The sequence below is a fragment of the Salvelinus namaycush genome, chromosome 6, assembly GCF_016432855.1.
Source record: "Salvelinus namaycush isolate Seneca chromosome 6, SaNama_1.0, whole genome shotgun sequence".
Classification (NCBI taxonomy): domain Eukaryota; kingdom Metazoa; phylum Chordata; class Actinopteri; order Salmoniformes; family Salmonidae; genus Salvelinus; species Salvelinus namaycush.
The window spans coordinates 31,046,624-31,066,834 of record NC_052312.1 but is presented as its reverse complement, the minus strand read 5'-3'; the positions used below and the strand labels follow the sequence as shown (position 1 = coordinate 31,066,834).

The 20,211-nt window shown below is 43.4% G+C and overlaps 1 protein-coding gene across 1 annotated transcript in view; it reads right to left on the bottom strand.

The window, feature by feature from the left end:
• The window catches only part of LOC120049326 (synapsin-3-like), a 110,361-nt gene that overhangs the window by 65,797 nt on the left and 24,353 nt on the right, over positions 1 to 20,211 (bottom strand). Inside the window, exons 3-5 of the mRNA XM_038995575.1 lie at positions 18,071 to 18,162; positions 1,128 to 1,284; positions 437 to 526 (exon numbers count right to left, since the gene is read on the bottom strand). Coding sequence (XP_038851503.1) covers positions 437 to 526; positions 1,128 to 1,284; positions 18,071 to 18,162 — 339 coding nt within the window. The remainder of the gene's footprint in view (positions 1 to 436; positions 527 to 1,127; positions 1,285 to 18,070; positions 18,163 to 20,211) is intronic.

The following is a 20,211-nucleotide window of genomic DNA, read 5'->3' as shown; positions in this document are numbered from 1 at the left end:
CACTGTCTCTCTAAGATCTATGGGGTTTAGTGTTGCACTGAGACATAACAAAATAATTGTTACGACTACTATGAGGACAACATTCTTTAAGTGGTCTGTGTTTTCGCTGCCTGAACACCCATAAATTCAACTGACGGGGATTGGAAGCTACAACCAGAGAATATGAAGTTGGGCATGATGCAGCCAGCACTCTGGCTGAGACATTTTACTGATCAGCTTGAAGGTTTACACGTGACGCCAAAGGAAATATTTTGCTTACTTTCTCACTGTCTCCCGCTTTTCCTACCTCAAATTAGACAAGTGTCACACAGGCTATATCAAGATTATCTGAAAACATACAGAGTTCATACGTTCCCTGAGTGCTGTGTCTATATGAAGATGGTAATGCAGTAAAGAGGAACACACATTAGAAACAGTGCATCGGGAAGGCGCTCACCATCTGTGTGTGGTTGGGGTAGAAGGTCTGTTCATTCAGTGGGAACTTCTCTGGGCCCAGGGAGTGGTAGAGCTTAATCATGTGGGAAAACTGCAAGCAGAAACAAAACACGAGACACTAATCTATAGTAGTTACTGTATATAGAAGGCAGGATAGAAAGTGTCTTAGACTACATCTGTAGTTATCTGGAATCTATAGCACCAAAGAAAACACAACCAGTGGATGTTTGCACTGATTTCAGTCCGAGATAAAAATACAAAATAAAAACTGACACCTTGAAAGCTGAATGCAGCCCTATCCATTAAAAAGTTTTTCGGTAGAAACTTTGACCTCAAACATTCAGAAATTGTGAGAATTCTATCTTTAAAAAGGTAAGTTCCGGAATGTTTTGTCTACCACCACCAACATGTTTTGTCTGGGTTCTAAAGACTAGCCATGGTACAAATGTAACTTGGCCCGGCTCCAGCGCACCTTGCCAGGTAACCTCTGTCCTGTTAAAACAGGGTGAATAATAACAGGTTTTACTGGAGGACCCTGGTCTTGCGGTTTCAGAGACAGGTGTTATGGCTCCTTTTAATAGCCCAAATAAATCAGTCTGCGGCTGCCGCTAAGGGCTTCTTCTTTATGGTTAAGATGTAGGGGGTGATGGAGGGAGGAAAGGAGGTAAGTAGGCAGGTTATGGATCACGCACCACCCAGGGTTTGCTGCAGAAGTTGTAGATGGAGAGCAGGGAGTTGATGCTGGCGACTCCCCCGTACTGAAGGCCAATCACCAGGCTCCTGAAGTCTTCGCCCGGAGTCATGCTGTAGGCATGCTGGCGAATCAGGACAAAGTCTGGCTTGAAGGATCTGGAGAAAGACAAAACAAAGTGGGACATGAGATAACGGAAACCAATAACATTCTTCGTTCCTGATGTCAAGGTAAAGTAAAAGGGCACATTCTACCATCCTGACTTTCACATCATCTGCTTCGCCGATTAACAAAACATTGATACAAACAGGAAGACCGCATCAATGTCAGCTAACATCTGTCCCACTGGGCACACGCTGGTTGAATCAAAATGTCTCCACATCATTTCAATGAAATTACGTTGAACCTCCTTGGAATTGACGCCCAGTGGCGTGTGCCTCATTGACGGCTGATGACACTGCATTACACTGTAAAGACAGCCAACCTGTTGTCAGTAGGGCATTTTATAGACCTGGGTATTGATACGAATTTAGCTTGAGGTATATACAGTAAATGACAAAGATTGGTGCATGCATACTGTACTTCATTACTGACTTTGTCACTCAAGTTCCAGACCTCAAGCAGTCGAACTATAACGACAGTAGCCATCTTAGAGCATTTCCAAAGTCCAACACAGCAGCTGTAACTGCTCAGGGCCCAGACCGATAGTATCTGTCACCGCATTAACGCGTTAAGATTACATGCAGCTCACTATTTACAAGTTGTGAAAAAAGCTCCATTATTCAAAGGCCGTAGGAGGAGGGCGAACAAAGGAACGCTGGTCAGAGAAGCTAATCTTCTTGACCATCTATCCAATTAACGCAGCCTAATCCCTCTCATTACAAACTGTTCTGGGAACAGGGCCAAGTAACCCATCAGGAACCCGGGAGGATTGTATCACGTCTGGCTATGATTAAGATAAAGAGGGAGAAAATTCCACTCTTTAACTGAATGCAGGTATGCAGGGATGTGGGTTTTTTCCCCCCAAAAGGTTAACTCGGCTTAGATTCAGGTAGGTAGGCTATCTTGGATGGATCTGTGCTGGCTGAGCTGAGGGATGTAAATTAAGTTCTCTGTCAGATGGCTGTCAACGGTTAGGAATGCTCGATTATTGTAATTTACAGTTTGGGGAATGGTACCATTTTGATGCATCCGTCTGAAGTCATTGCTTCGGCTTGATAAGCTGTTGAAAGTTATTTCCAGTGGACTTTAGCTGTTCTCAATGAATCAATGTCTAGAAAGCTCTGGCAAAGGTACTTGGTGTTGATTGAGTTGAGATTGCTATATTTACATTTTTGTCATTTAGCAGACGCTCGTATCCAGAGCGACTCACAGGAATGAGTGCATACATTTTCGTACTTGTCCCCCGTGGGAATCAAAACCCACAATCCTGGTGTTGCAAGCACCATGCTTTACCAACTGGGCTCACACACACGGCGCCATGGAAGTGTTGCTTATGTAAGACAGACGACCTGAGAACTCAGGACTCAGCGGATCAGTGAGAGCTGTCGTGGTCACGGCGACACGAAGACTACAGCTGCTCTCTTTAAAATGTTGTGCTCACTGCTCAGCCAAGGTGGCACTGGACCAAGGGCTCACTGCACAGCCACAGTAGTGGCACTGGACCAAGGGCCGATCTATTTCTGCATCTGTTTATTGAGGGACAGACTCATACAAACCTTTCGCATACCACGTCATACCAAGTGCCCACATCACATGCACTGGTATCTGACGCACCAGGTTTGTCGTTTTAATATAACTTCACTTTCACTTACAATATTGGGATGAGGTAGGTAGATTGGGTGGGCTATTTACAGCTGCAGTGATCGGTTAGCTGCTCAGATAGCTGATGTTTAAAGTTAGTGAGGGAAATATAAGTCTCCAGCTTCAGGGATTTTTGCAATTCGTTCCAGTCACTGGCAGCAGTGAACTGGAAGGAAAGGCGGCCAAAGTAAGTGTTGGCTTTGGGGATGACCAGTGAGATATACCTGCTGGAGCACGTGCTACGGGTGGGTGTTATCGTGACCAGTGAGCTGAGAAGGTGGAGCTTTACCTAGCATAGACTTAGAGATGACCTGGAGCCAGTGGGTCTGGCGACGAATATGTAGCGAGGTGGGTGGTATAAGGGGCTTTGGTGACAAAACGGATGGCACTGTGATAGACGGCTAATAGCAGCTTATGTGAGCAGCCGAAGGCGTATGCTGCATGCACCTATCTGTACAACCTATTTACTGCTCATCATTAGCATAGAAGTGCAAGTTGTGATCATGCGATTGTTTTTAGCCAGGCAACAGCTAATAGCAGCATTGCCCTATAAAGCTACAGCATTAACACACTTATTCCAGCCATTAACTTTGTTATCAGTCTCCTAAATCGGAGTCCTTCTGCCCGAATGATGCTCCCTGTGGGTTGTGAATCACATCATAGCTGTGTATTAAATGCATTTTGTGCTTTACGATCCCAAATCGCTCAGGCCCAGTGGTGATCACTTCACGGCCAATATGCTAATGCGCCCTTTAAATTGTTCATCAGTGTTGCAATAAAGGGATGTTTAATGGGGACGGAGATGATGATGCCGAGATGCGAGGTAGGGATGTGCTGTATTTATGTGGAATTGAAGGTTCTGCTTTGTATTAGCCAAATGGAATTGGTTTCCTTAGGGAGAGGAGGTGAGCAGAGTGGGAGCTATAAACACAACAGATAAGGTCCCACACACACTAGTCCAGGCCATAGTCACTTCTACTGGGCGTCTTGCTGGTGCATGTTCGGAGTGTGTTAGAGATCAGTTGGCTTTGATGGTAACCATGGCAACTGCTTTAAATTGCAGCAAACTGTGGGCCAGGATTTATTGGAACATTTGCATTAATTGCCTTGGCTTTACCCCTTTATTTCTGTAAATTGGGCTTTCAGTGTAGATGCCGTTTCTGTATTGGTGCTGTGTTGAATCAGGGAGCAGATTGTCCCCATGTGTGTAGTCAGTGCTACTGGGGCAGGGAGGTAGGATATTATCATCGTGATAAACAATCACATGTGTCCATGGCTGTTTTCATCAGACCTTGAAGCATGTCAGGGGAGGGGGACAACCAGTCAAACATGACAATCGCCTGCCATTCCATTCTCTAAGTAAATGTATCTTCCACATCTTTGACCTTTTCGTCGACACCTCTGGGAGATCTATTCTGAATTGCAATTCATGTACATTTATCCTTGTAATGCCCTCTTGCCAGCCTCAAAGGTCCACTGGTAGAGTAATCTCCATCCAATCTGTCTGACTCAGGTTGATAAGGGTATTACGGCTCAACCTCACAAAATGTTCCACAAAGGTCACGCGTGTTGACTGCAGGGCATTGCTCAGAACAAGAGGACATTGTGTTATTGTGCACCCGTTAGGTCTACAAAGAGCGTACGTAAGGGACAGTTATCACCACACACCAAGCCCAGACCAGCTTTGAAGAATGGATGGAGAATGATGGGAAAGGGAGAGTGAAAGAGCAGGGGGTGTGAGAGAGGTACATACGTATGTGACATAGTACACCATTTTCAGCTACCACTTTTGGTTTGTGAGTGCTACTTCTAGAACTACTGGCTAAAAAGTAATGGAGCATCACTCACACTCTCACTCACTCTCTCTCTGTCTCTCTCTCTGAGCCGTTGCGCCCGCCCTGCCACTTCATTGGATAACGCTGGGCAGGTCTCTTGATAGCGGTCATTCAAATGCGAGGGCCTGAAGCTCATTGGCTAGAACTCGTGGGGGGGAAATGTAGGGAAAATGGTGCGCCACAGTTTCAAGAACACAGTCGCTATCAAACTAGGGATTTCAAATCAAATCAAACTTTTTGTCACATGCGCCGAATACAACGTGTAGACCTTACCGTGAAATGCTTACTTACAAGCCCTTAACCAACAATGGAGTTCAAGAAAGAGTTAAGAAAATATTTACCAAATAAACTAGAGTAAAAAAATTAAAAGTAACAATAAAATGGCTTTATACAAGGGGTACCGGTACCGAGTCAATGTGCAGTGGTACAGGTTAGTCAAGGTAATTTGTACATGTAGGTAGGAGTAAAGTGACTATGCATAGACAATAAGAGCAAATAACAGTAGTCTGAGTGGCCATTTGATTAATAGTTCAGCAGTCTTATGGCTTAGGGGCAGAAGCTGTTAAGGAGCCTTTTGGTCCTAGACTTGGTGCTCCGGTATCACTTGCCGTGCGGTAGCAGAGAGAACAATCTATGACTTGGGTGACTGGAGGCTTTGACAATTTTTGGGGCTTTCCTCTGACACGGCTAGTATATAGGTCCTGGATTTCGTGGCTAATTGAGCTAAGGCATTCATTCTGCTCATAGACTATTCATGTATGAACTACACATTGACACATCTATTCCCTGGGCGCCGAAGACGTGGATGTCGATTAAGGCAGCCCTCCGCACCGCTCTGATTCAGAGGGGTTGGATTAAATGTGGAAGACACATTTCAGTTTAATGCATTCACAGTTGTACAACTGACTAGGTGTCCCCCTTTCCTTTCCAAAGCGGTAGGTAAAAAAAATAAAACACTGTCACCAAAGTACCGGAACATGTCTTTAATAACTACAAAGAAAAAGAGGGAAGTGAGAGAGAGAATGAGTACAGTAAAATATGCATTTGGGAGAGGAACATGTTATGGACCATTTGGACTATTCGGAGCAGCTAGGGGAGCGGTTGTACTGTAGCTAGCAGTCACGGTCACAGGCAGACCTGGCTGCAGCTCAGGACCATGATGGGCGGTGGTGCAGTCATGCGGTAGAGCCTGCCAGTAAAGACCACTGCTCTGGCCATGGTCCAGTGAGGAATGCACGCAGAGCTCCTAAGGAGCACAGAGGGTCAGAGAAATGGTGAATACACCTCCTACCCTGGCTAGAAAACACAAGACATACACTGAGTGTACAAAACATTAGGAACACCTGCTCTTTCCCATCAGTGTAGGGAGGAGACAGGTTAAATAAGGATTTGTAAGCCTTGAGAATTGGAGCCATAGATTCTGTATGCACCATTCAGAGGGTGAATGGAAAAGACAAAATATTTAAGTGCCTTTGAACGGGATATGGTAGCAGGTGCACCGGTTTGAGTGTCTCAAGAACTGCAACGCTGCTGGGTTTTTCACACTCAACAGTTCCCTGTGTGTATCAAGAATGGTCCACCACCCAAAGGACATCCAGCCAACTTGACACAACTGTGGGAAGCATTGGAGTCAACCTGGGCCAGCATCCCTGTGGAACACTTGACACCTTGTAGAGTCCATGCACCCAACGAATTGAGGCTGTTCAGATGGCAAAAAGGGGGTGCAACTCAACATTAGGAAGGTGTTGCTAATGTTTTGTACACTCAGTGTAGTAGGTAAGAGACCGTTAATTCCAGCAAAAAAATTGGATCTTCGGTCTACATGACAGACAAATTAAGTCGTGCACCACTGTTAATATGAAAAGCATCAGATGTGAATTGCGGTGCAGGAGCGAGTCAGAGATATAGCACTAGTAAATTACCTATGGCAGAAAGGGAAATTTGTGTTATGAGTTAGTGGTTTAGAGGGACCATTTGTATTCATGAAAACATTATAGAATTGGCATCAGGACTAATTCTGAGGTGTATAGTATTTGTATTACAGCCTGGTGGTGGTTCTTTTGGGGGAAAGCATCCTCAGGTTTGTTAAGCACATGCCTGACTTCAGCGTGTCTGTCTGTGAGATGGGTTAATTTGCTATGTTATAAGACTAACCCGTCTGAGGTATTAGAAGGTCTGATTGAAGTACAGTAGCAAGGGTCTTCAGTGGAAAAAAAGTGATTCAATTGTGTGTGCGTGCGCATGACATGTCGGTCTCAATTCTGGGGTCGATTTGGTGAACATTTGAGGTACACGCTACTTTACATGTGTGTGAACCTGTGTATGTGTACAGAGTGTGTGTTTAGGTGACATGAAACCTCTGTGGTTGGTTTTGGTTCAGTAATCTACGGTAATCTAAGGAGAGCCAGGCCCTGTCACACTGCGTGTGCCTCAGGACTCAAGAGGTTCAACCCTTTCTGTCTGGGTAGGGCTGGTTATGGTAGCTTACGGGACAGAGAATTAGAAAAAGAATAACACACTAATATCTGCTAATGCAATATCCCTGCTCCATCTGTGAGACTGACTGCAGGTCTGGGGGTGAGGACAGGGAGGAATGCAGAGTGAGGACGGGGCCCTGCAGTCAACCATGACAGGGTTATAGGAACTCCCTTCCACTGCCGGTCTGCTACAAAATAGTATGGCTCTGGATAAGCAAGGTGCATTGGCATTCAGTTTAGGTCTTGGCGCTACGCAATGCATGAACATACAAATGTAACAGCAGGTGAGCATGGTATGTACACTTTGTAAATCAAAACCAAATCTACAGAGACAATTTGTTCTTGTCTCTGGAAGTGTTCAAGGACAGTGAAATCCACACGTCTCCAGGTATGGAGGAACTTACTGTGCTCAATTGAAGAGTTTAAAATTCCAAAACCCTATATATCCATTTTCACAAATGTTTGTAAATGAGCTTTTATTGTTTATAGAAATTATTAAAGAGAACAGTGTGTTTCACCATCTAATCATGGCATAGGGTTGTTCAATGACAGACATTTGTTTAAATCACTTGGTTTCATCAAGTTTTTTTGCTAAAATGGTATACATTCGCCTTACTCTCAGAAAAATAAGTAGTACTGCTAGGTTTTACACAGTCAAATGTAACAAATAATTATAAAATAAAGTACAAATTATACATTTATATTATAATTCAATACAGTAATATGAGCTCTGTATGTAAAACATTTACACTTGACAGTTTATACAAATAAAATCAGACAAATCTAAAATAGATTTACAGTTATATTTTACACACACACACACATGAAAGTACCCATAAGCAACCATTCTGAGGAAAATAAATAAATTGTGAAACATGTGGATATAGCGTTTCGGAAAGAAAGAAAACATTCAACCCTGTTTTATGAGCATTACTTCTGTCTGAACATTGTTAACAATTCCTGTCCTGCTACTTGTCATTGTTTCAAAATATGCAAATTGGTCATCTTTTAACATGATTGGATATCAAGGTAACTAAGGGAGAGTGACCGACAGCACAACGGTCAACCTGATCTAGTCCTGTGGTAGCCCTCTGGTTTTGTTAGACTCGTATACACTAGTAAATCGCTTTGCCAAAACATGCCTATGTTGTCCTTGGCATGCCTGAAAAGCACTTTGCGCTCTAAACACAGCTGGGTACTTACGCCACCCTGAGGGACCCCAAGCCAGATAAGACAGGCATAGTGAGGTCTCTGGGAGCTGTCAAACAGTATAACTGATCCTGCCCTCTATAACGTTCCTTCACTTGGCCTAAACCAGCACCTATAGTGTGAGTGAGGGTGTTTTCATTGTGCGTTGTATGCACATAACAGGTAAACAAGCGGCCATATTGAATCGCCCAGCCCAGTCCAGGCAGACAGGCATTTGCTCATTCATTCAATCAGTGTATTGCTGCCAGTATGGCTGGGCAGGATGCTGTTACGCATTACCCTAATCACCTCCCTGATTGGATTTCAGTTCATTCATCACAGGAGGAGCAGGACTGTGGAGAAGAAACCTTTGGCTGTGCTGATCGGAGTCCTTTTGCTGTGGCTAATCATGCTCCATTGCTATAATCGTGAAACACTTTGCCAGACCAGTGTTTCTGCTTTAAGTTAAAGTTCAGCAGTTGGGCTGGAGGGGTTTGGCAGAAATAGCAAAACAAAAACGGGTGACGGCACGTTTTGGACGCCACTCTTGCACGAACGAGAACGCACCATATATGCTCAAAAACCTGCCTGCCTCCACGCCATGGCAGAAAATATCAAGGGCAGAACCACTTGAATTCTTCTAATAGCCAGGAACAGCAGGTCCTACTAATGTCATCATAAGAGTACGAAGTCATGTACAAAAGCGTGTATCTTCACGTTATGCTTTTTAAAAATCTAAATGTAAAAGTTGTTTGTGCTCCCATATAAGTGCATGTGCAGTTGCATCAAAACCCACAGAGTAATAGTGCACTTGTTACAGTTTAGTTGATATATGAAAACCATGCACTTCTAAGAAGTCCCACTTGGATAAACAAGTCTGAAACCACAGAACTGTGAGAAAGTGTGCTGCCTTGATAGGCCAGTAGAGGGGAGGTGGGGAAGTGTTTAGGGAATGTTCCCTTGACACCCGTAGCCAGATGTCAAGGGTCAGCATGCTGAACGGAACATGGCCCTTCTTTATGCAGCCCTGCACGGACGGAACAGCAGGAGACCTATAAACCGACCAGGACACGCACGGACACAGAGAGCAGTTTGTGAGCCGTTCGAACCAACTACTCACATGTACAGCACATGTCACACACACACAATTTATGTTATAAAACATAATGCCTTTAATCTGAGGTCCTTAGGAAACATGCTGTTTATCCGATATGGTTATCTTAAGGAATGTGTCTCAAAGCATATAGGATTAGTAAGATTTGTTTTCATTTAGCCTTCAGGCTAAGAATAAAATGGAACATTTTCACAAGTAGTCCTTATTAGCCTAGCTTAGGCACCAATACAGAATCGCTTAGACTGTACTAAATCCTGAATAGGCAGTGATAAGCTATACTACTGTATGGCATAGGGGAATGTGAGTCAAGCAAAGGACAACAGCCGTATCTTAATGAGGTTATCTACATTTTCCCACCATTGACTCTCATCACCCACATGAAAAACATACTATGGAATAAACACTATAGTATTCACTATAGTGTTTTTGCAGACTCAACTGCAGTATGTACAGTTAACTTAAGTATACAGTGCATTCGGAAAGTATTCAGACCCCTTGACTTTCACTTTGTTAGACTTATTCTAAAAAAATATATATACAATGCTCAAAAAATAGAGGGAACACTTAAACACAATGTAACTCCAAGTCAATCACACTTCTGTGAAATAAAACTGTCCACTTAGGAAGCAACACTGATTGACAATAAATTTCACATGCTGTTGTGCAAATGGAATAGACAACAGGTGGAAATTATAGGCAATTAGCAAGACACCCCCAATAAAGGAGTGGTTCTGCAGGTGGTGACCACAGACCACTTCTCAGTTCCTATGCTTCCTGGCTGATGTTTTGGTCACTTTTGAATGCTGGCGGTGCTTTCACTCCAGTGGTAGCATGAGACGGAGTCTACAACCCACACAAGTGGCTCAGGTAGTGCAGCTCATCCAGGATGGCACATCAATGCGAGCTGTGGCAAGAAGGTTTGCTGTGTCTGTCAGCGTAGTGTCCAGAGCATGGAGGCGCTACCAGGAGACAGGCCAGTACATCAGGAGACGTGGAGGAGGCCGTAGGAGGGCAACAACCCAGCAACAGGACCGCTACCTCCGCCTTTGTGCAAGGAGGATCAGGAGGAGCACTGCCAGCGCCCTGCAAAATGACCTCCAGCAGGCCACAAATGTGCATTTGTCTGCTCAAACGGTCAGAAACAGACTCCATGAGGGTGGTATGAGGGCCCGACGTCCACAGGTGGGGGTTGTGCTTACAGCCCAACACCGTGCAGGACGTTTGGCATTTGCCAGAGAACACCAAGATTGGCAAATTCGCCACTGGCGCCCTGTGCTCTTCACAGATGAAAGCAGGTTCACACTGAGCATGTGACAGAGTCTGGAGACGCCGTGGAGAACGTTCTGCTGCCTGCAACATCCTCCAGCATGACCGGTTTGGCGGTGGGTCAATCATGGTGTGGGGTGGCATTTCTTTGGGGGGCCGCACAGCCCTCCATGGGCTCGCCAGAGGTAGCCTGACTGCCATTAGGTACCGAGATGAGATCCTCAGACCCCTTGTGAGACCATATGCTGGTGCGGTTGGCCCTGGGTTCCTCCTAATGCAAGACAATGCTAGACCTCATGTGGCTGGAGTGTGTCAGCAGTTCCTGCAAGAGGAAGGCATTGATGCTATGGACTGGCCCGCCCGTTCCCCAGACCTGAATCCAATTGAGCACATCTGGGACATCATGTCTCGCTCCATCCACCAACACCACGTTGCACCACAGACTGTCCAGGAGTTGGCGGATGCTTTAGTCCAGGTCTGGGAGGAGATCCCTCAGGAGACCATCCGCCACCTCATCAGGAGCATGCCCAGGCGTTGTAGGGAGGTCATACAGGCACGTGGAGGCCACACACACACACTACTGAGCCTCATTTTGACTTGTTTTAAGGACATTACATCAAAGTTGGATCAGCCTGTAGTGTGGTTTTCCACTTTAATTTTGAGTGGGACTCCAAATCCAGACCTCCATGGGTTGATAAATTTGATTTCCATTGATAATTTTTGTGTGATTTTGTTGTCAGCACATTCAACTATGTAAAGAAAAAAGTATTTAATAAGAATATTTCATTCATTCAGATGTAGGATGTGTTATTTTAGTGTTCCCTTTATTTTTTTGAGCAGTGTATATTCCCCTCAATCTCCACACAATACCCCATAATGACAAAGCAAAAAGTCGTTAGAAATTTTTGCAAATGTCTTTAAAAAACTGAAATATACATTTACATAAGTAAAATCAGACCCTTTACTCAGTACTTCGTTGAAGCGATTACAGCCTTGCGTCTTCTTGGGTATGATGCTTCGATCTCGGAACACCTGCATTTGGGGAGTTTCTTCCATTCTTCTCTGCATATCCTCTCATGTGATATTTCAGTTGCTTATATTTTTAGAAAATGCGACATTTTTCAAAAAAACTGTTTTTGCTTTGTCATTATGGGGTAGTGTGTATGAGGAAAAACAACAATTTAATCCAGTTTAGAATAAATGTGGAAAAAGTCAAGGGGTCTGAATACTTTCTCAAGGCACTGTATACTGTAGACCTTATGTGTCTTAATAAAAATCAACTCTGCATTGAGCTTAAAATGCTTTAAGCTTACGGTTTGATGAACTAAGACAAATGCCTCAAGAGTGCGCCAGAGATCTATATAACCAGATGAAAAAAATCCTTAACCTGATCCGAGCATTTTCCTCAGTCCTGCTGGCTTTTGCAGATTAAAATAAATATATATATTTAACTAGGCAAGTCAGTTAAGAACAAATTCTTATTTACAATGACGGTTAATAATTGCCTTGTTCAGGGGCAGAATGACAGTTTTTTTACCTTGTTGGATCAAATCCCCAAGCTGACCTTTCAGTTACTGGCCCAACGCTTTAACCACTAAGTTACCTGCCGCCCCAAAACAGATTCTGCCATTACTCTCATGAAGTTGCCGGTAATAGGCAACAGGAGGAGTTGGCAACCTTTCTCATGTGGAATGCAAATGTATCTTACAATTTCTCCCGATCTGTGTGCCAGCTATGGTTTTCATTTACAAATTCTGGTGAAACAGTTTCATTTAATTTATAACATAGCTCAAAATCATTGTCATATGATTAATCAAAATTCTATCAGATCTAAACGAAAATGATAATGATACAAACCCTAAAAAGTAACTTATTGCCATCTATGTCAAAATAGCATACATAAAGCCAACGAATAAAAACATTGGAGCCTGCAGGTAGGAAATATCCTGATAAAAATGTCCTATAAAATCACATTTGCTTTAAACATTTTACCAACTATTAACTTGTGTCTGCCCGAAGCTTGCACTAGCGAACTTGCAACATTGTATAAAATATTCAGTTTCTTGCAACAGTGAGCTCAGGACAGACACAGCTGTAATCTATTTGCGCAAGGGATAAGAAGCAGTGCTTTACTTGGGCATGAGCTCACCAGAGCGGAGTACCGGCACCTCAAATGTTCTTCTGCTTGAGCCCGTTCCTCTTAAAGACAATTAGCTCAAAAGTATTGTGGAGCTCCTGCACCTAAACATAAAACAGTACTAGTACCCAAAATGAATACCGGAACCTAGTTCAGTCCAAGTCAAGTACTGACAAGTCAGGCAGTCCTATTTTATGACATTTCCACTGGATCAGAGCATGACATTTTACCCTTTCACACTGAGTGGTTATCTAAAGGGAGAGGGCTAGAAAGATTTTACAAACACATTACAAACACAAATAGGAATTAAAGGTAAATGTATTACTGGTGATATATGTAATGGGAAATTGATATACACTAAAAATAAAAACAATTCACAAAATTAAGTTATGAAACAATAAATGTGCACAAATTGGCGGGAGAGAGATGTGCATCTGGGCGCATGGTCAATCTGATGTCTGCATTGGCCATGCAGCATTTACGGTAATATCAGGTCATTCATACTTCTCGGAGCAGTGCAGAGCTGTTTGTGTTAATACAGGATGTACTGCCAACATACCATCAACCAATCATGGCAATATGGAGCTATACAGAGCTCTCCACATTGTTACAACATTTATGAGGCGCATAGCGATACGGTACGGAGATCGATTTGGCCTCACACCCTCCATATGGAGCCTCCGACCACATTTTCAAATCAAGCATATATTGGCTTTTAGTCTAGGCCTCCGCAATGGATTAGTTCACTGATATGGGCACAAGTAAATAAATAAACAAATAAAGAGTACAGGTCAAAAGTTTGGACACTTACTCATTCAAGGGTTTCTTTATTTTTACTATTTTCTACATTGTAGAACAATAGTGAAGACATCAATACTATGAAATAACATATGGAATCATGTAGTAACCAAAAAAAAGTAACAAATCAAAATATATTTTATAATTTGAGAATCTTCAAAGTAGCCACCCTTTGCCTTGACAGCTTTGCACACTCCTGGCATTCTTTCAACCAGCTTCCCCTGGAATGCTTTCCCAACAGACTTGAAGCAGTTCTCACATATGCTGAGCACTTGTTGGCTGCTTTTCCTTCACTCTGTGGTCCAACTCATCCCAATTGGGTTGAGGTCAGGTGATTGTGGAGGTCAGGTGATTGTGGAGGTCAGGTCATCTGATGCAGCACTCCATTACTCTCCTTCTTGGTCAAATAGCCCTTATACAGCTTGGAAGTGTGTTGGGTCATTGTCCTGTTGAAAAACAAATTGTCCCACTAAGCGCAAACCAGATGGGATAGCGTATCGCTGCAGAATGCTGTGGTAGCCATGCTTGTTAAGTGTGCCTTGAATTCTAAATAAATCCCTGACAGTGTCACCAGCAAAGCACCCCCACAACTACTCCATGCTTCACGTTGGGAACCACACATGCGGAGATCATCAGTTCACCTACTCTGTGTCTCAAAGACACGGCAGTTTGAATCCAAAAATCTCAAAATGTGTACTCGTCAGACCAAAGGACAGATTTCCACCGGTCTGATGTCCATCACTTGTGTTTGCAAAGGGTCGGAAACATTCCAGTAATTTTCTGGAATTTTTCCATGGGAAGTTAAGCTCTGGAATTGGGGGAATTTTGTTTAAATTCATCAAAGAAAGTTAGCTTATAACATTGAACCTTTGTGGGTTACACATAAGGCAATTTTAGGTCTTGTGGCATATTTTGGTTAAACTATCCCCAATGCAATGGAATTGCAACCCTCTGCATGCACAGTGCACTCTTCCATCACATGTGCAGCTGATTCTCAAGATCTTGCACACTAATGAGATGCTATTGAGCCCACACTACTACATTTACATTTAAGTCATTTAGCAGACGCTCTTATCCAGAGCGACTTACAAATTGACTACACTTTGAGCCAAGGACTACATGCTTTCTGGTAAGTTTTGATTACAATAATGAGTGGGGTGAATATATTTTATGATTTTTTGTTAACTAGTAAATAGTAGACTACAGCAAAGTGTGTTTAAATAATTTTACTTAATTTCTGCTAGTTAGTTTTTGCTCCATGTGGGTTTTAGCTTGCCAACTGAGTGTTAATTCACCTGTTTCCATACATGTTTCATTTTAAAACATTTATCTTACAAAGGAGTATTTTAATCCAACTGCTTAACTATTTATCTGTACATGGAATTGTATGTGTTTGTTTTAATCATTTTTTCCTAATCTTTACATGAAAATGCCACAAGCACCATCTGATGTGTGGAGACATTTCACTGCAGCTAATGCAGAAGGAAAATCTGTGTACATTTGCAAATACTGTGCCAAATCAAATGTGACGAAAGCAACAAAGATGCAGAATAATCTGGCCAAGTGCATAATGTTCCCTCAGCGCTCACAACAAGCAACCTTTGACAAGTCCCTCTACTTGAGGTGAAAATTATGAATCAGACACCTTATCGATAGCTCATGGTCCTCCTGGAATCAGAAGTTTTTTTGACTCAATGGAGGAACGTAGTCAGAGAAATGCTGACGAATGTCTTGCTCGAGCTGTGTATGCAACTGGTTCACATCTGATACTCACAGGCAATGTGTATTGGAAAAGATTTCTGAATGTTCTTTGCCCAGCATACACCCCTCCAACCAGACATGCTTTATCTACTCATTTGCTGGATGCAGAGTTCAACAGCGTTCAAGTGAAGGTCAAACAAATAGAGAAAGCAGACTATTGCAATCATCTGATGGGTGGTCGAATGTTCGTGGGTAAGAAATAATTAACTCATCATCTCCACCCCTCAACCAGTATTCTACAAGAGCACAGACACAAGGAACAGACACACCGCTCTCTACATTGCAGATGAGCTGAAGGCAGTCATCAATGGCCTTGGACCACAGAAGGTATTTGCACTGGTGACAGACAATGCTGCGAACATGAAGGCTGCTTGGTCTAAAGTGGAGGAGTCCTACCCTCACATCACACCCATTGGCTGTGCTGCTCATGCATTCAATCTGCTCATCAAGGACATCATGGCACTGAAAACAATGGATACACTCTACAAGAGAGCCAAGGAAATGGTTAGGTATGTGAAGCATCATCAAGTTATAGCAGCAAGCTACCTCACCAAGCCATGAGAGAAGAATACGAGCACCACATTGCACAAAATGTGTAACCCTCGTCTCTTCTTCTTCTTGGTGTCCATTAGTAGTGGTTTCCTTGCAGCAATTCGACCATGAAGGCCTGATTCACACAGTCTCGTCTGAACAGTTGATTTCTTATTTATTTAACTAGGCAAGTCAGTTAAGAACAAATTCGTATTTACAATGACGGCCTATGATGTTGAGATGTGTCTGTTACTTGAACTCTGAAGCATTTATTTGGGCTGCAATTTCTGAGACTGGTAACTCTAATGAACTGATCCTCTGCAGCAGAGGTAACTCTGGCTCTTCTTTTCCTGTGGTGGTCCTCATGAGCTAATTTCATCATAGCGCTTGATGGTTTTTGCGACTGCCCTTAAAGAAACTTTCAACGTTCTTGAAATGTTCCGGATTGACTGACCTTCATGTCTGAAAGTTTCTCTTTGCTTATTTGAGCTGTTCTTGGCATAATATGGACTTAGCCCTATTTGATAAAAAAACATTTTGTATAAAACCCCTACCTTGTCACAACACAACTGATTGGCTCAAACATATTAAAAAAGGAAATCAATTCCGCAAATTAACTTTTAACAAGGCTCACCTGTTAATTGAAACGCATTCCAGGCGACCACCTCATGAAGCTGGTTCAGAGAATGCCAAGAGTGTGCAAAGCTGCCATCAAGGCAAAGGGTGGCTACTTTGAAGAATCTCACATAAAATATTTTTTGATTTGTTTAACACTTTTTGGTTACTTCATTATTCCATGTGTTATTTATGCATGTAGAAAACAGTAAAAATAAAGAAAAACCTTTGAATGAGTAGGTGTGTCCAAACTTTTGACTGACATGCACACAGCTCTACTCAATCAACTAATTGGGGTTAGCACTAGTGTGAAGTGTAGTATTCTACAGAATTCTATAGTAATTAGTGTACTATTTTTCATGTGGGCATTAACTCTTTATTGCAGTCAATCCATGGGAATTGACTACATAATGCAGGCAAGCAATACAATAACCTCAGATGGACAGCCAGGCAGGCATCCACCTCCCAGACAACAAGCTACGACAGAAAGGCATGATACACAACACTACAACCTGTCTATTCTAGCCACCGTGTAACCTTGACTTAACTTCAAACTACACATGGCTAAAACGTTTCCTTAACATTTCCTGTACGACTGCCAGATCCAACGCTGTAGTTTGTTTTATCGGATTATGTGTATACAAAGAAAAACATTCATTATAGCGATAAAGTATCGTAGCGATGCCAGCATAGAGCCGAGTAGTACATTACTAGCCTGATCCCAGATCAATGTTAGGCAGATGACAAAACAGCACAAACAGATCTGGGACCAAGCTAGTGCATTCCCCAGAAGTGGTCTGACGCTCCACAGCAGCATGCACCTCATCAGCTGATCTAATTTACTAAATCAGGACCTTAAACCCTGCTACATGAAGGAAGAGAGAGGCAGGTGGTGACGTCAACTCCCAAACTACCAGAAACACAGCTCCACTGCAGCCCACAGAGGAAGAAGTTGGTATGTAAAGAAGTTGTGTGAAGACTACTCCATTTTGGAATCTTGCTGCAGTATGGAACACAGAGCAAAATTGAGGGAATTCTGAGAAGTAGTGTTTGAGCTGGGAAGAAGGATACAGATGTAAAAACATTGGGTGCGTCAATGCTGAACTTCTTTTCAGAGGTATTCAGACATTCTTTGCATGACAGTAATAGCCAGTCCTTGTCATATCATTTCCCACCGGCTCCATCATCTACTGTGACATCCCTTTTATGTGACAAAGCAAATGCGCACACACACACACACACACTACAACAATGTAGCTGATGGCTGTTGAAGGGAATAACTGGAGCCATTGTCCGGCCCCACTGAGGCAGACTGAAGATGCGTGGTGAAGATGCGTGGGCAAATGCGTCGGAACAGAGCTATTGACTGACATACAGGGGCCGCTCTCATTACCTCTCTCCATCCATTTGTTACCTTACCTGACCACTTTGGTTCCTCCTCTTATGGCCTGCATATCAACCATACACCCAGTGTTCATGTACGAAGCCAGGTTGATCTCTGAGAACTCAGCCTGTGAAACAAGGAGAAAAACATCACGCTGAGTTACACATTCACTGGGCGATAGAAGTATCAAATTACTGTAAAACACTATTTACATATGTGTATATAGGCCTGAAACATTTTTAAAAAAAAGTCCTCTAACTTTCAACATTAACAAAAAAAGCCTTTCTGGCTTTCTGTAAAAAAATATATATATATATATTTGAACTATATGAGTGTAAAACATTCCACGCACACACACATGCACACTTAGATGTGAGTGGGAAACATCAAAGTACTTTGCAACAGATAACACCCATCACTCATAACCTATGACGTCATGTAAGTGATTGGTGTGGTAGGCTCTACCACTTAAGCTCCAGTCACCCCTTCTCTAGGGGCATGAGTCACCCCTGTACGCTCTCGTTGGCTGGCCCTCGCTTCATACTCGTGGCCAAACCCACTGGCTCCAGGTCATCTACAAGACCCTGCTAGGTAAAGTCCCGCCTTATCTCTGCTCGCTGGTCACCATAGCTGCACCCACCCGTAGCACGCGTTCCAGCAGGTATATCTCACTTGTCACCCCCAAAGCCAATTCCTCCTTTGGCCACCTCTCCTTCCAGTTCTCTGCTGCCAATGACTGGAACGAACTACAAGAATCTCTGAAACTGGAAACACTTATCTCCCTCACTAGCTTTAAGCACCAGCTGTCAGAGCAGCTCACAGATCACTGCACCTGTACATAGCCCATCTATAAATAGCCCAAACTACCACCTCTTCCCCTACTGTATTTATTTAGCTCCTTTGCACCCCAGTATTTCTACTTTGCACACTCATTTACTGTCAAATATACCATTCCAGTGTTTTAATTGCTATATTGTATTTACTTCGCCACCATGGCCTATTTTTTGCCTTTACCTCCCTTATCTCACCTCATTTGCTCACATTGTATATAGACTTATTTTTCTACTGTATTATTGACTGTATGTTTGTTTTACTCCATGTGTAACTCTGTGTTGTTATATGTGTCGAACTGCTTTGCTTTATCTTGGCCAGGTCGCAGTTGTAAATGAGAACTTGTTCTCAACTTGCCTACCTGGTTAAATAAAGGTGAAATAGGCCTCCCGGGTGGCACAGAGGTCTAAGGCACTGTATCGCAGTGCTAGCTGTGCCACCAGAGACTCTGGGTTTGAGCCCAGGCTCTGTCACAGCCGGCCGCGACCGGGAGGTCCATGGGGCGACGCACAATTGGCTTAGCGTCGTCCGGGTTAGGGAGGGTTTGGCCGGCAGAGATATCCTTGTCTCATCGCGTACTAGCGACTCCTGCGGCGCGCCGGAGCAGTGCAAGCTGACCAGGTCGCTAGGTGTACGGTGTTTCCTCCGACACATTGGTGCTGGCTTCCGGGTTGGATGCGCGGTGTTAAGAAGCAGTGCGGCTTGGATGGGTTGTGTTTCGGAGGACGCATGGCTCTCGACCTTCGTCTCTCTCGAGCCCGTACGGGAGATGAAGCGATGAGACAAGACAGTAACTACTAACAATTGGATACAACGAAATTGGGGGGGGGTAAACTTTTTTTTTTAAATAAAAGGTGAAATAAATAAATAAGAGGGACCATAGAAACAGAGTTAATATAACGAGAAACCAAGTTAATGAGGTCACAATGGGTGGTAATACTATGTCTCTATTATATTACGGCAGACCAGCTAGATCTACTGTCTCTATCATATTACGGCAGACCAGCTAGATCTACTGTCTCTATCATATTACGGCAGACCAGCTAGATCTACTGTCTCTATCATATTACGGCAGACCAGCTAGATCTACTGTCTCTATCATATTACGGCAGACCAGCTAGATCTACTGTCTCTATTATATTACGGCAGACCAGCTAGATCTACTGTCTCTATTATATTATGACAGACCAGCTAGATATACTATTTCTCTGTGAGGGGTGGGGTGGGAGAGAGAGCTTCGCAAGAGAGAGCGCGACCGAGAGAGCGAAAGAGACTAATCAAGTTATCCAGAGTCTGTCTGTGGCCTCCCAGAGAGGACAGGACAGCAGAGGCCTTGTGACAGGGA